The sequence below is a fragment of the Coloeus monedula genome, assembly GCF_965178545.1.
Source record: "Coloeus monedula genome assembly, chromosome: Z".
NCBI lineage: Eukaryota > Metazoa > Chordata > Aves > Passeriformes > Corvidae > Coloeus > Coloeus monedula.
In genome coordinates, this window is record NC_138822.1 from 36,132,927 (window position 1) to 36,149,681 (window position 16,755).

Below are 16,755 nucleotides of genomic sequence, written 5' to 3' on the forward strand. Positions count from 1 at the left end.
AGAAAGCAAGCTTGTCAAAATTGTGTAGAGTGTGAAGGAAACCCAAAGGAAGTAACGCTAGAGGAGTTTTAATTCACTGTACAACTCATCATGGTACAAACTGGAGGCATTATTTCAGTAATTCCTCAGAGACTAGGAAAGTGCAGGTATCCAGGATCTTGTGCTTCCTGAAAGAAACAAACAAACTTACTAATTTGCTAGGGACACTTCCTATTCATGTAAGTTGACTAATGCTGACAATGATGATTAGCATTACCAGTCCCTAAATTGTTATTACAATAATAATAAAGACATTTTAAAACCAAGCCATGATTAGTTACACTGAAATTAACTTTGTTTCTAGCAAAGTCAATGGTAGAAATCCATAATTTTACCACGAAAGATCACATCCATTTGGGAGGGATATACAATGTACTGTAAGCAGTATTCACTGTAGTCACAAGTGGACATGTCTGCATGGTACAAAGAACTTAGAAGAATAATATCACTTTGCTTTCTTATCTGCATAAAGGCATAAATATTGCTTATTACTCCTGTCCTCTCAAAACTCATTAATGTTGAAGAATAAGGCTTATTCTTATCAGGATTGTCCTTCATTTTCCCTTGTGAAATGAATCCCAACCACTGCTCTGCAATGCTATTATCCTCAGCAGGCCATAAAAATTTTTAGGCACACAAAAAAAAGTAGGATTCAAGTATTCCAATACATTTATTTGTCAGTCTTTCAGATTAGGGGATAATAAAGAACTCAAATTCTGTTTACTCCTGACTTTGGAAAGATGAGAATTTCTCTCTGCTTACTAGGCTCTAGTAAACTCATTCATTTGTCTTCATGCTGGTATTGAGGCACTACTTGGCTTACAGTAAGGACTTGCATCTTGTGCCAGTATTTTGCATCTCTGTTACAATAAATAATAATAATATTTAATCTACCAAAAAAAAATTCATATTACAAAAATGAGTCTCTAAAATCCTAATGGAATTTATAGAAAACAATTTATTAAATAAGAGAAAAAAAAGATAAAGATATTATTTTTGGCCATCTGCTATAGACTAGAATATTGTAGAGAAAATAAATAAAAAATACAAGAATATTAAAAAAGCCCATGCTGGATTATTCCTATCCACCATGCAAGCTGTTTTCATCTGCATATCAATTGCAAAGGAATTTAGGGTACCCATCACAAAAATGAGCACTGAGTTCTGAAGTTAGAACTCATCAACTCAAACCTCAATGATTTTTTTGACAGGCAAAATTTCTAAGCACCACTTTCAATTCCATTCCCTTTCTTGAGATACCTACCTTTTTTTTGGTCTCATCTTGATTGCTACTAATGTGCCACTGAGGTGCAACTAGCTTGTTGGCAACTAATAATTCCCACCAAAGTAACAGCCTCACTTTTAATTTCTAGTGGAAAAAAAATCAGATGTAGCAGCCTGTTATAAGGGTCTTCCTATTCCTTCTGTGTGCAGCATTGACCAGTTTGCTTTTACGCTGCATTAGAGACATTTAAAAGTAAAGAAAAAATCATGTGTTTCCAGATATTTCTGAAGAACTGTTTCTATATAAATGGAATATTACAGAACAGTTTCCACTTCATAAAGCAGTTGTGTTCCTTTTTAGATCTTCTATTTGATTACATTTTCTGATAGTTCACTTCTGAAATGTTTAAATATACACCTTTGCCACAATCAGCAATCAGCTTTAGAAAAAAAACAAATCTGCATATAATTAGTTTTTAAGCTTTGTTTACTTACCTGCAATGAACAGAAATTGGTCCATCCTGACCAAATTGCTCTTTTGTTTTATGCACTTGGCCTATGAAGTCAATAAATCCTTCTCCAGACTTTGGCACTCCTTGTTCTGGCCAGTCAGTGAACTGGAACTGCCTCACTGTTCGGGACTGACCATCCTTTAACAAAAGACACAAATGATGTATCACAAAAGCATGTTGCTGCGGCTTAAAGTCGGTCAGCCAATAATCATAAAGTCAATCACAAAGTAAGGATTTTGAGAGGAGCTGAGAATGGCTAAGAACACATATATGAAAATTCTTTTAACTGCAGTACTGGCTGAAGCTTTTGCATTGGCCTGGAAGTGTCGTTTCATTAACAATATTGCATGGATTCTCTTCCACACTGCATAGGAGAGCTGTCTGGCATTCTGACGGTGTGAAAAGGGTGTCTGAGGCCCAGGGTATATGACTTTTTTGGTATGTTATGTTTTGAATCCTGTGGACTACAAAGTCCTTTATATACAGATCAGGTAGAATAAGGTCATCTAATCTGACTTTTCATTTCTGAGATATGCTCATCCACTTCACGGCAGGAATATCCTTGCTGATAAGACTTGTTTACTCATTGCCCTCCTTGCAGATGCTATCTTTAATAGTAAGCTGTTTTCTATGAGGTGAACATTTTTCCTGGAAGAAGATGGATCAACAAGCCAGTTGTTTAACGTATTTCCCTTCAATAATGGTTCATTTAATTCACTAGCATCTTGGAGTTAGTTGAAATTGAGAGGAAGGGCCTCCTTTCTCAAAACAAGCCATCTAAAGCTCTTCAATCCCTGTGGTTAGGAATACTAACAGCATTTCTTTAAAGTGCAGAATACTGCATCATAGTTATTTTTATAATGAAGCCACTGGAATTACTAAATGACAACTTCTGTTATATGCCTATTTAATGTGTAAAAAGTCAGAACACATAAAAAATGCAATACAAACAGATAAAGCAAATTTGTTCTGCATTTTCAAACATTGTGCTTGATGATTTTGACACTATCAATCTGCACAGCTGAAATGTTCAAAATCATGGCAATGTGAGCTACTGATGTTAACTGGTGCCTCTAGACATCATGTTTTCTAAGCACCCGCCCTGCCATGTCTTCAAAAGGGTCTTCTATTAAGTGAAACTCATGAAAAATTGAAATTTCTTCTAAGTCAAACTCATGAAAAATTCAAATCATTACTGGAGATTCCCCTCAAAAAGCACCAAGTTATGCTTGGAGGCAAGAACAATCTTTCTCTCTTTATCCTTCTACCACAAGCGCTCAGCTGTTACAGACCTTTGAAATGATACAGAAGTGATTTTAAATATAACCAAAGGATACCCCAATGCTTTGCTTTTATATTTCCTCTGGTTTTGTGGGGTTCTGCCTCCTGTATCTCAGATGAGTAAGGAGAACAGAAAAAACTGTATGTGTACCAGCAACTACTTTGAGAGGACACACATACTGTCTTCTTCCACTAGACCACTGTGACAATTTAGTAGTCTGTATCTGTGAAATGCTTTTTGCCACAAACAAATATGTAATGTTTGAAAATATTCACCCAATTTGATTTCTTATGGGCATCAACACAAAAAACTAAATGTTTCCTTTCAAAATGGTATTTTGTTAATACAAACATCTTTGATAATAGTCTCTGTAATCCCATTTTCCCCCAAGAAGACATAATGAAATTGCATCCTCCAGATAGCCTTAGGCAAATGATATAAATTCATCAAGAAGACACAAGTATAGGTTGATTTCCCTCAAAATAACCTTCCATTCTCCTAAAGTGAAGAAGGAAAACCTGAAATCTGACTTTCAACATGTTGCTAAGAAGATGGAAACTCTTCAGCAATTTCTGACCTTGATAGGACTTACACTAAAATAACAGTAACTTTTCCAGGTAGAAAAAGTAAGAAAGACACTACTTTACATAAGTGTGGTCTGTCATTGGAAAGATCACACATTTTCGGTGTGTATATGTATACAACTGTATTAGTATGTCTCATGACTTCAGTAATGCAGTATTCCAATGCAACTGTGAAATGACAATAACCTCTCTTATTTAATATTATTTAATAAGCAGAGGAGTAAAGTTCCTTAGTCTATGTTAGACCAGCATTAGAGCATATTGGGAACTGATCGGCAATTTCTTACAGCTCCCTCTGCTACTGACATTATAAACAGTGCTGATTTCTTTTAATGAGATTCTTGCCAACAGCAGTCCAGATACAAATGCCAAATTTTATTAAAATCTTTACTTTCAAATACTGTGACAGTTTGCACAGTTAGTTAACAAAATAAGTGCTTTCAGATCCCTATGTGGCACAGAGGGCTTTTAAGGTATCATCCTATATATTGGCTGACCGTTTGGATTTTTTCTTCCTTCTCACAGGGGATATTCAACTGTCTTTTGATTAGGCTGTAGAATTTATAATACTCTCTTACAGCCATCACTAATAGTTTAGCCTTAAATAAGACTGGCCCAACATATTGACCTCTTGAGTTTCCAGAGAAAGTGAGAACAAAGTAGTCAGAAGCAATAACTTGGAACAGTTAGAGAGGTCAATTTCACCGTACAACAACTCACAGTTCAGTTTCAGAAATAACAGAGTTCCACACCAGACACTTGCTGCTGGCACCTAAAAAGATACAATGCCTCATTTTTTGTCCCTGTGGAATAACTGGGCATCTTGGCTCTGCCAGAGCATGGATGGTATTGTAACAGTATAGATGGATTTGGAGATGAGAGCAAGAGAGGATGTTTGCCATCACTCCAGCATTTACTCTTCTTTGAATGCAACAATTTAGTCAAACTATCTCAATTACTGGGTGTGACAGCCACAAAAGCCTAACTAGAGGAAAACTATAATGTACATTTTGGTACGTATTTCCCACTTCCTCCAGTAAATTTGGAAGGAGTTATAGTTTCCCAGCATTACTAGAAAATTTAAGATGGTGCTGTCAGCTCACGGATGAGTTTAACAAAACTTGGACCACCAAGATAAAGAGATTTTCAAAATTTGAGAAGCAACAATACATGATAGTCAAATGTCACAATAGGACTGTCAATGTGATTGATCCTTTTTAAAAGAGGTTTATTAATATCATGTCAAATAAAATTAATTATGGAAAATTTAATAATTTAATTATTTGACCCTTTTTTACTGGTTTGATAGCTGTAGGTAAGCAGAATTTCTTAAATATCCTATTTCAATATAAAATTTTGAAAGAATTTTTTTTGAATATAAGATGTTTGGAGACACGTCAATTACAGCTATGGCTTTTTGTTATAACTGGAATTTTGTGATCAGAGCTTTGTAAACTATGTCATATAATAACTCTTCCAACTTGAGATAGATTTTTAATAGAAAATCAATTAAAACTATAAGCATATTTGGAGTGAAATTGGCTTTGACTATCTCTGTTTACAAGTGTGTTTAAAGACTGATGCTAGGAGCCTGCTCTCCACTTTTCTTAAGCACAAATAGGTTAGAGAAACGATGAGTCATATGATACTACATTTCAAATAGAATGAAAATCAGATCCAATATATCTACAGTTTCTTTACAAAACCCTACACCTAAATCTCATTTGCCAAACAAAAGGTCCATATGCTGACTTGATAGTAACAATACTGTCCAATTTTAATTGAAGTTCACATTAAAAGCAGTAGTCTCGCTAACTATGAGGAAGTCTAATATTTTGGATGCTGACAGGCAATTCTGAGCAGCCACTCATGTTATCCCTGGACAGTACATCCTGCTATTTTGCTTGAACAAGTATTATTCCACAGTGCCTACAGAAACAGGTGCTAACAGAATGTCTTCCTGCCATGCAGACTGAAGTGCTAGAAATCAAGTCTGAGAAATGCCAAATATATATTAAAAGTTTATATATGAGTGCTCAGTTTTGGACTTGGGAATTCAGATAAGAAATGCAGTATGAAAATGAGGATGCTAAGGTCACAGCTGCATGTATCTACTCTGCAGATATACTAGAGAGCTGGAAATATGCTATATGAAAAATCAAATTATAATGTGCAAAGCTTGTCCAGCTTTTCTTATGAATGTCATTTGCTCTGCAGTTTTAAAATCTCAATGTATTAACCTTCACAATCACTCAGCCTCAAGGGTGGTGCAAAACAACACTCTAAGTGGCAAAAATTGTACCCAATATTGATCAAGGGAAAAATGAGAAAAAAGAGGAAAATGGTCCTCAAATAATCTAATGTATTTTGGCACAAATAGTTCAGAACTATAGAACTGTGCTTCCCAGATGCTAGATCTGAATGAAGTACATTGTTCTTACAGAAAGATGCCACTTATTTAAAAATAACTTCATCTGCTTTTTTATTATTGCTTGTAGAAAGCATATCTGTAGGGTTTTCTTAATAACAATAAAAATTTCAGAAACCCCAAACATAGAAAAAGAAAGACATAGACATTTTCTTTTAAACTTACGAGAACAAGTGTAATGCTATGTTGACTTACCCTTGCATCTGTAACCTTGAATTCCCTCAGAATATACTGTGGCATGTTGTACTCTGCCATTGGATCTACCACAAAATACTGGTATCTGGCTGAACGCTCCGCAGGCCAGTACTGGTGGCATTTTTCCTACAAAATAACAAAATACAATACATTTCCTGTTACTTGAGAGCACTACCATAAATGGGTATAAATCCTTTTTTACTCAGCTAAGTGTGATATTCATGGAAAGTGCCAGTAGTGACAAGAACATGCGCTGCTTGTGTCGGTACAAACATTAAACTCAGAGAGTAAAAAATTACCTTTAACACTGCATTGCCAAGGGTTTCTCATTGGTTGCTGTATATCGGAACTTGCTTATACTTCTGCTCAGTTTTATTATCTATCAGTGACAAGAGCTATCCCTAGCCTAATTTTCAATGGTGAGTTTTTATCTCAATTTAAATCCTGATGCTATCTTCAGTTTTCTTCCTTTTTGCTTGTTGGAGCAAGTCCCCTCAGCCTCAGTCACGATTCTATCTCTGCATCCACTAGCCAGGTCCTGAATAATCTCTATTCTCTCAGACACCTGCCCTAACTCAGATTTCACTTATCAGATGCCAGCTTTCTCTTGACGTAATCCTGTCCAGATAGCAGACTGCTTCATTCTTTCCAGTAGACAGAGTATCAATGAAATGAGTTTAGAACTGTAAACTGGGGGCTGAAACTTTAATATGCAGGACAGAACACATAGAAGACATTCAGATCTTGAAAATACCACACTTTCTTTTAACATATTTACAAGGAGATGCTGCAAAAGTCAAGTTTCCAAGTAAGAGATCTTTCTTTTTCAATAGACAGCAGTGCTCCCTCCACATACTTGGAACATCAGCATGCAAACCCACTTGCTGAATCTCAGCGTGCCCCACAAAAACATGCCATGTCTAGTTTGTCTATTGCAACACAATAACAGATTGAAAAAATTTATACCTAGTGGCCAGGAAGGCCACTCCTATTTCAGCAGAAAAAGGAACCAAAATTCTCATCTTTAGATATTCCTAACCATGAAATATTTTAATATAAAGAGCTGCTGTAACCAACATTTTAGTAAAGGAATATTAGAGCAGTACTTACTCTGCCCATTTCTCGTAGCTTAGTGAGCATGACCACAATTGTAGAATTATGCTCCCAGAGCATTCTCCAAAAGTCTTCAGTTGTTTCTGCTAAAGGACCCTGTGTAGCTATGTAAGCTTTTTGTTGTCTACATAAAAAAAAAAGTAAATTAAGAATAATACTTTAATCAAAAAAGTGACTTGATACTCATATTCTCTGTTTATACGTAAACATTGTCTAGAGGGAAAATGTACATATTATTAATAATGAGCACATTAAAATCTTATTATGATTGTTTAATCAAACTATGGCTTTTTATTTTTAGAACTTTGAGAGGAAAATTACTCTGTTAATATTATGATGTATGACTTTATCATTATTATTTAAATTTTAATGCAACTCTAATTGCTCAATTTTGTGTGCTGTAAAAAGCACTTAAGAAACACTTAGTTGGGCTGGTTCATTTTATAGAAATAACTGTCTAACAATCTATTAAGTTTGGGAATTATAGCATCAAGCAGTTTCTTTATTAACTTCTCTTCAACAGTCTGATGCCTCCAGCAACAGTAAGTCAGGAAGAAAATTTGGGAACGGAATATGTATTTCCAGGCCCTAATATCCTGCTAGTGGAAGCTGCCACCAAACTGTTAAAAAACTGGATGAGCAGCTTTATAAGATGATGACCAGTTTGTATTGTTGCTTCTTTCAAGCAACAGAAACACCTTTGCGGGTGATAGTGGAGATGAAATTTATTTTCAGTTATGAGTGGAGGCTCATAAAATTATCCCTGGGATATGGATACCCAGGCACACCTAAACTGAGTTAGGCAAACTATATCATTTCCCTGTCATGCCTTTTTCAACCAGCTGCTTAAGTCAGCTGAGGGCATATTGCTCCATGTTGTCATGAAGAAGCTGGTGGGCTTTTTTGTATGTAAAGCCTTACATACAAAAGGCTTTTGGTGGTTAGGTCAAGTCTTAGTCAGTGCTCCAAGATCACAGATTATCACCTTGACACACAGAGTATATCTCCTGTATCTTATTTCTAGATACCCTTTTAAGCAGAAAAACTGTGAAGAAATAGGGATCCAAATCATGAGCATGCTTAAAATCTCATTAACTTTCAGCATGTAAAGTATACTGAGAGCTCTCAGTGGTTTAAAGACAGGTAAAAATATAATGTTTAAGATTCCATATAATTTGCAAAATTTTTCTATATTACATAGTGAAAAAATATAAACCCTTTATTAAAATTTAAAAAGCCACCCAAACATGCCCTGAACAGATAACAAATACCAGTTTTCAATAATAAGCTTTGTTATTTTCAATGTAATTACATAAACAATTTTGTAAACTTTTAAAGCAGTACAGATAAGAACACATCACTGTTTGTACCTGTATCCATCAATGAAACTGGCATTAATATAATCAGAGCCTTCGACTCCCCGGATAGGCTGCAAGCATACCCTTGTGGACTCATATGGCATAATATTGACAAGGCGATTTTTGAATTTATTACATGGAAGATTGGCACTGATGAATCTTGAAGTGTGAGCCTTAGAGCTAGCAAGACGCTGTAGAAAAAAATTAAAATAATTAAGGCCAGGTATAACAAAAACAAGTGACACTATCAGGTTTTATAATCTCTGGTCAGTATCCATTAATGAATAATTTCAATTCCAGATGCTTACTTTTCCATATTCTATTGCATTATCCAAATATTTGTAAAGCTTCTTTTAACACCTTTTACAAGTACAATGTCTGCTCTGTTAGTGCATTTGGACAAATTCCAGTATTAAACTTATCTTTTTTATCTTAAAATTATCTTTTTTAGAAAGAACTATCTTCCTAATTTAAATATTTAGTCTAATGGTGTCTCTTATCTTCTGATTATTGGAAACAACTGATGGAGAACAGAGCAGCTTTAGTGTTACACCATTTGGTTTTGGTTACCCACAACATAAAATCCCAGTACCTTAAATTCCAGTTCCATTCCTGTGACATTCTCTCCTGTTTCTATCTGTGTCAGCTTCTGGATATATGCATACAGGTTTCTGGCTGGCACTTCGGTATTTCCACATGTCACTGCTTCCAGCAGTGCATCATGGATAAAGATGTATTGGTCCTCAGTTTGAACCATGTAATTCCTCTGTGCTCTCATTAGAGTTACGTGGCCATAAATATCTACAGTCTTTTCATGCTTTATTCTCTCTAACATGGCATCTATCACAATGAAACAGCCAGTCCTGCCGACTCCAGCACTAAAAGAAATGAACACGGGAGAGAAAACATGGACTGTTTCATTCACTGTGCTTACTTTTATGTCATTCAAGTTTCAAAGTTTTGTAATGCTGATTTAAACAGCACGTTTCTGAATATGAACATAAAAGAAGTTGGTGCCCTGAAATAAGTAAACTCCTTAAACATCCATTACAAGCAATTGAGAACACAGAATGCTTTTATATGAGATCTTTGAATCTTGCGTTTTCAGGTTTGACTATAATAGAAATAAAACACCTTGCAACATGTTCTTAAAAATGGAAATTGCTGGAGATGATGAATCCTCTAAGAATTCAAGCTTTATTTGTAGCATGATTTCTAAGTCATTAAACATGCTGTTGCTGCTCTTCTCTTTACAGAGGTAAATTTATAGGAAAACAATAATCTTACAGAAAATGAGTCCTACATGTTTCTATCATACTTTGGCGGTAAACTTTCCACCCCTCTCCCAACTCTGCTGATGGGGCTTCTATTAACACAGTTTGTTCTGTCCTCTGCTGTTTCACTTGGCTAGGACATACTGTTAGTCTTTGCAATGCAGACCCATTACTAGATAGCTGTGCTAGCTGTAGGCTGGGGAAAATCCAACTGTTTGGACACCAACTGTACTGAATCAAATCAGACCATCTTTTTGCAGCCATGTGTATGATTGAACTTTATGAAGTTTTGTTTCAACTATCTGGATACATGTAGCTAAACAAAGCTAAAGTGTAACATGGTTTTGTTCATCATTTTTCTGTCCAGGATCACATCATGCCTGTAACAATGAATTATAGTTTCAGGTCTTCTAAATGCTTAACTTTTTTCAGTTAGTGACATGAAATTAAATACACAGTATAGTAAGCAACAGTTTATAAACTCTCAAGACACTGAGATTAGCTAAGTTAAGAATAGTTAAGAGCCCCACAAACTGAAATTTTTTGAATAGAAAGAAACAAAAATAATTATAACCTAGCTTCTAAAGGACAATTATATTTTTTGTTCTTGTAATGGCAATGAAATTAACAGAAGTAGCAGACATTTGTATGTCAGATTGGTTTATATCAAGTTTTAAACTATTCCTTCAATGATTACTCTTCACATTCAGTTTTTATCAGTTTAACAAGTGTGAGCCAAGTGAGAAATATGAAAGCTTTGCAGTGAAGATTTTCTCAGTAACCTAGAATATGGTTCTTTTCTCTATAATGTATTAATGAATTGCTGTTCCAGCACTGGATATGCCATTTTTCAGATCAAACATCAAAAAGTTCACTGGTATCTGCAGACCACAACTGCAAAATCCCAAACAGTTAAAAGCTTGCACCTTCAGCTGGAATGAGTGATTTTCAGTTCCTCCTTTCATGTCTTTTATTATAATTTACAAATTTATTTTTTCCATGAGCAAACTCAAAGAAGAATAGTTATTAACATACTCTAGCACAGAAAATACTTGCTAGTCTATAGGTTTATGCAGAAGTTGTGAAGATCATACCATCAGATCCAAACACATCATTATACACTGATTTCATGGTAAGGATGGAGGGACTGACACACTTCATTTATGGAGGCATTTGGCTTCACTGGGCTCCTGACACATCCTCTCTGGATCATTTTATCCAGCAAGATATTTTACTCCTTTAAGATGTTCAGTACATTCTAATTCTGCCCATTAAAAATGAGCTGTGTGTCTACCAAACTACGCTCTTCACTTTCCACATAAAAAATGGAACCAGTGTTACGAAGATTTTAACTCAATTCCTCTTTGAAACATTCTCTTTTGCCCCCAATACCTTCTAACTCCAAACTCCAATAGGTTATTATATAAAAGAAGAAACTATCCTATCCTAATTTTTTATCCCATTTCTCTTTCTCTTCTACTATCACACAGCCTTCTTAATATGGCATGATACGCTGCTGGGAAGCCATACATTTTGAGTCCTCACTAATAAGACACTGAAATATTAAAAAAAATTCCCTATATTTTGTCTGGTAACCATGCTAATTCACCTAATAAGAATAATTTCACAAATTATTTCTACGCTTGTTATTGCCTTTCTTGCCCTTTTGTTTTGCATCTTCTGGTGTTACTGTCAAACTTAGAATTTTTTAAAAAATTATTTCAGCTAGTGAAAGATGCTATTACACTTTCAAGCTGAAAACCTAAGATATCTATTAAATAGACATGCCCCCTAGGAAACTGCTACTGCTTCAAATATTATCATTTACAGTATTATAACGTTTGTTTTCAATTTCTAAAAACATGACTGACTCAGTCCCATGAGCTGAAACATGTTTAATGTCCTGCGATGCCATACAGCTACAATAGCTACAATTCAAAAAAGGAAAATGAAGAGGCATAAGGGGGACATTCTGAATTCAAATCACTGTATGGATGTGCTAAAGGTTGGCTTTTGTGATTAATTTGTAGCTGTTTAAATGATGACCCTTTATTGATACTTCAGTGATTTGGCAAAGGAAGGCAGTGTAATTACCAGTATTCACAGATCATTTAATTGGAAGCAAAGATAGTAAAATATGGACCAAAAATCATGTAGGACATTTTTGACTCATATCAGGGGAAAATTTTATTGAATATTACTGTTTCAGATTGAATGAAGCTTGCATTTATGAACTGAAAGTACATGAAATTGCTTGTGATATGGGAAATATATAAAAAGGTCTGGATTTCATTGAGGAACTTCATATGATTAATTAGACTCCAATCCCACAGAAATTCTGTGGTAGTTCTGACAAGAGCAATATTTAGGTTATTTTCCCACTTTGCCATTAGGAAATTAGAACAGAGTAGAAAATCACCCCTCTGTCCAGGAAGCAGCAAAAAAAAGCCCCTTATGAAACCACTGAACATCCTTTTGAAAAGAAACCTCTGATCAAAATAACATAAAGACCTTGTGCAAAGACATAAATTGAAATTTTGTTTTAGAAGAGATACTGGACTGCTTCAAGAATTATGTACCATCTTATAAGAGACCTTTGAGAATTTATCTGCAAGTATGGTTATGGTTGGATACCAGACAACAAGGATGGTATACAGCACTTTCTTAGGTGCAGTGCTTTACCAAATGGAAGACTTTACTGACTGAATTTTGTTCATCCCTAGGCTATGCATGGAGGCAACCATATTTATCACTGAAGCCACATAAAATGTCTGAAAAAGAACATGGAACAAAAAAAATCAGACAACAGAATATTTCACTACAAGCAGATAAAGCTCAGTCTAGAACTCTCCCTAGTTTTCATAGGTAGTGGACAAAAGCATGGGACGGTCACCACCCACAAGCCAGCCTTGTATCTTTCTTCCTTTATGGAGCTTTAGTAAGATTTTTTTCCTTTCAGTCTGTACATTCGCAGAATTCTAGTATTACCATAAATTCTTCAAATATAACTGCCCCAGATTTAAGCCCATATTTTTTTGTAATATGCAGCTGCATAAGTATAATAATGTTCAGGAAGTAAATTTGTTCTCCATTTAATCCCAAGTACAGCTCTGGAGAGATCAAGGACAAGAAGCTGTCTTATGAGATTGTAATTTGAACACAAACAAACAAACTCTCAAGCATTAAAACACAGAGAATCAAAACTCCCAAAAATTTCTCTTAACAAATCCCATGTATGGGGAATAACTGTTCATTAAAATAATTTTAAAAGCTGAGTTTTCCATGCAGGCTAAAAATGTAGCATTAGTAATGTTCAACAAACCTTCAAAAATGACATTTCATTACAACACTTCAAATCCTCACACAGGAATAAATTAATGTTACATAGGGGAGATGAAAAGAAAATGACTATTCGTTCTTTACTTGCCAAAGAAGAATCAGGATTGTGAAATGAAATGATGAGAATTTAAAACAAACAGAATGTAATTTTTAAAGTAGTACATAATTAAATTGTGAAACACGTTGTTACAGAATACCATGTATCACAAAAAGAAATTCAGAGAGGAAAGGATCAGTTAAGGGATATTAACCAAGATGCTACAGACACAACTTCCCCTACAGAAATCCTTTTATTAGATTTCGCTGGAATTTGGATAGAGACTCGAAAAATAAGATTCTTCTTTTGAATCAACACTTCAGCCTTCAGGTACCTGACACCTTTAGGAACTCTACCACTGAAAAGGCACACCATTAATTTTGATAACTTGCTTCTTCTTTCTTAAAAGGGACAAATTATCACAACTATTCTACCTGCTTCTTTCCTGAAATCATGAATTGTTGGTGAAAAAAAATCTCTTATTGTTCTGCTTGTGAGATGAAATAGCAGAAATTATACATAACTGAAAAGTTCATTGACCTTATTTCATACCACTTATTTTTCTTATCATTGTTTCCCTTCAGAAATGATTGTTGATTCTATATAACCATACATGCCATAATCCTGCTTTTCATAGAGGACTTTTACATATGCACCTTACTTAATCACTATGTTGTCTGATTTCTTCAATTACTCAGACATATAAGGAAAAGAAATTAAAATAAACTTATTACTCTGTACTATTTTATCTGTGTACAAGGATTTACTATGATTTTTTATTTCAAAATTAATTCAGTTCTCAGATATTCTCATTATTTTCCTACTCTCTAAATACAATATTATACATGTAATGTACTGAATTCTGTATTTATCATCAAAGAGTAACTATCCTAAATACATCTTCCCTGTGATATTTGTTGAGTTTCAGTGTATACTTTACATTTTTTGTACTGTACAATGCATTCACAAAGCCTTCTTGACATCATGCATTCCACCAAAGAAAGAATGATCTAAAATTTATTGAAATAGAGTTTAGGAAAAGAAAGTATTTTAAGGTTAACTTTAAAAACACATCTTACTGTGACTTGTTACCTTCAATTAAAGATAGATCTATGCCTGAACAGCTGTAGATACAGAAAATGATACTTCTGGGTAATTTAGCAGAGGAAGTACACTGCCATCATACAGTCAATAAATAAAAGTGAAGATTACAGCACAGCAGAGAAGTCAATGAACAGAAATTATGCTGCTTGCTGCTAACAACTATTTTTTGCTTTCTTTGCAGTTCAACCTGCTTTGCATTCTCAGGGTTGAATGTTTTGAGAAGTTGCTTCATACTTTTGAATATTTCCTTCTGTGCTTGGATTACATTTTCATAGAAAAGAGCTATTAGCCTATCAGTGAGAGTAACAGAAGGTGAACTGATGCTATCTGATAATGAATTAAAGAATGTGGGAAGAAATGTGTCCTGTAGTACTGGATAACTGGAAGACCTTGAAAGTACTTGCTAGCCACTAAGATTCTGATTCCAAGGTGCAGAGTCCTCTGGACCCTTCCCTGATTCTAGGTGTTTGTATTCCTATTCCTACTGTGGCCAACAGCAGCTGCCCTTGGGATTTTTTCTGTTTGGGTTTTAGACTGATGGAGCAGTAATGAAGGCTGAGGTTGCCATCCAGACACGGGACTTCATCTGACAAGTACAAAGTAAAAGGAAAACATATCACCAGGACTCCTCAGTCCACATCAGATTTTTTTTTTTCAGTACCAATCACAGTTCAAAGCCCTACATGAATCTGTCCACAAATCTTTTTTTTTTATCTTTTCTCACTCCCTTGCTCCCCCTTCCCTACTCTGAAAACTTGGAAATAACCAGTAAATTACTCCTGAACCTTGAAGCTGATACGACTTTGGTAGGCCTATTTTTTTGGATCTCCATCTCAGAATGTCTCTTCCTTTTCAGTTGAAAACTGATATACCTAGAAAATAAACTCAGAGGATGAGACAAACATGAAGTTGCCACCTCTAGATTTAGTTTAAACTGAAAGGGTTGCAATACAGTATTAATGCAGTGAGATGCTACACAGTAGAAAATTAAGTGAAAAAAACCCCTGAGGCTTCTCTGATGAGCTCATATGAAGGCTAGCCCTGTTTTTTTAGACCAAGTGGTGAATAAAATAAATACCCTTCTTAATATCTGACAATACACCACTGACCACTGAAGACCTTGGTTACTGGTACTCGTTACAATGTTTCTTAACCTCTGCAATCTTTATACCAACATGAATTCTCTGTAACGTAGACAATCAGGTTGTGAAAGGTTAATACCACGAATCATTTCACATTTCTTAATCATGACTTGTCATTTAGAGGTTAGACACTAATCTCTTTCCTTTTTTTCAGGATTTTGAACTTAAGAGCAAAAATTGTGGACAAGTTATAATGAAAATAATGGGAATTTTACTGTAGAAGTTTCAAGGTAGATGTAAAATGAGCTTGGATATTATGTGACATTAAAAATTATTTTTGAAATTCAGGTGAGAAAAAATAGACATCACAATGCAGAATTCACTTGGAACAGCATTCACTGATAAAATCTGATAGTAAGTGATGAGACCCTGAATAAGTCTATAAAACTAGGAAAAATGAAGAAAGATTAATATTCAGGGCAGAATACTGATTGGAAAGCCTCCATGAAAAGATAACGGGACTATTTTTAAAGCTGCATTTTACTTCTAGAGACACGGGGAGAGGATCTAAAGAGACTTTCATGATGATTACTTTAGATAAAAATACAGCCTGTTCAAAGTTAGCCAAACACGCCGGGTAGCCAAGTTGATGCAATGTGTTCCAGTATACTCCGTGTCTATGGATATTCCGGAATTTAATGTAGGTACAGCTGGGAAATCTCAGAGATACCCCTTTCCAGAATTCAGCTATTGGGTTATAAAAATATTTTCACATTTCCTGCAGATGGCTGGATTCTTTTCTTCACTCATAATTTTAATTCAGAATTCATTACGGACAGCTGCTGGCTCTGATAGAACCTAATTGCTCTTTTACTAGACTCAGCTGCAAGCAGTCAGATTTCCTTTTCCTTTGTAGAGTATATTATATATAAACATGGGTGGGGAGAAAAATAACCAATTAACTAAATACATATGGATAAAATGACTCACTAAGAGTGCTGATCAAATAATGTATCAAACTACATCTTAGGTCAAAGGAAATTACAGGCCTTGTAGGACACGATAATATATATATGGAAATAATTATCAGCACCAACATATTTTTAATTTGAGATAACACATGGAAAAGGCATTGCCTTCGTTAAAAAAATCTTACAGACAATTATTACATTTTAATGAGACGC

The 16,755-nt window shown here is 34.9% G+C and overlaps 1 protein-coding gene across 2 annotated transcripts in view; it reads right to left on the reverse strand.

Annotated features, from left to right (window-relative positions):
* The window catches only part of PTPRD (protein tyrosine phosphatase receptor type D), a gene marked incomplete at both ends in the record, with an annotated part of 312,639 nt that overhangs the window by 4,822 nt on the left and 291,062 nt on the right, over positions 1-16,755 (reverse strand). For both annotated transcript variants that reach the window (XM_082301167.1, XM_082301166.1), the window contains 5 exons: positions 1,759-1,913; positions 6,265-6,390; positions 7,375-7,501; positions 8,748-8,926; positions 9,328-9,613. In XM_082301167.1, coding sequence (XP_082157293.1) covers positions 1,759-1,913; positions 6,265-6,390; positions 7,375-7,501; positions 8,748-8,926; positions 9,328-9,613 — 873 coding nt within the window. The remainder of the gene's footprint in view (positions 1-1,758; positions 1,914-6,264; positions 6,391-7,374; positions 7,502-8,747; positions 8,927-9,327; positions 9,614-16,755) is intronic.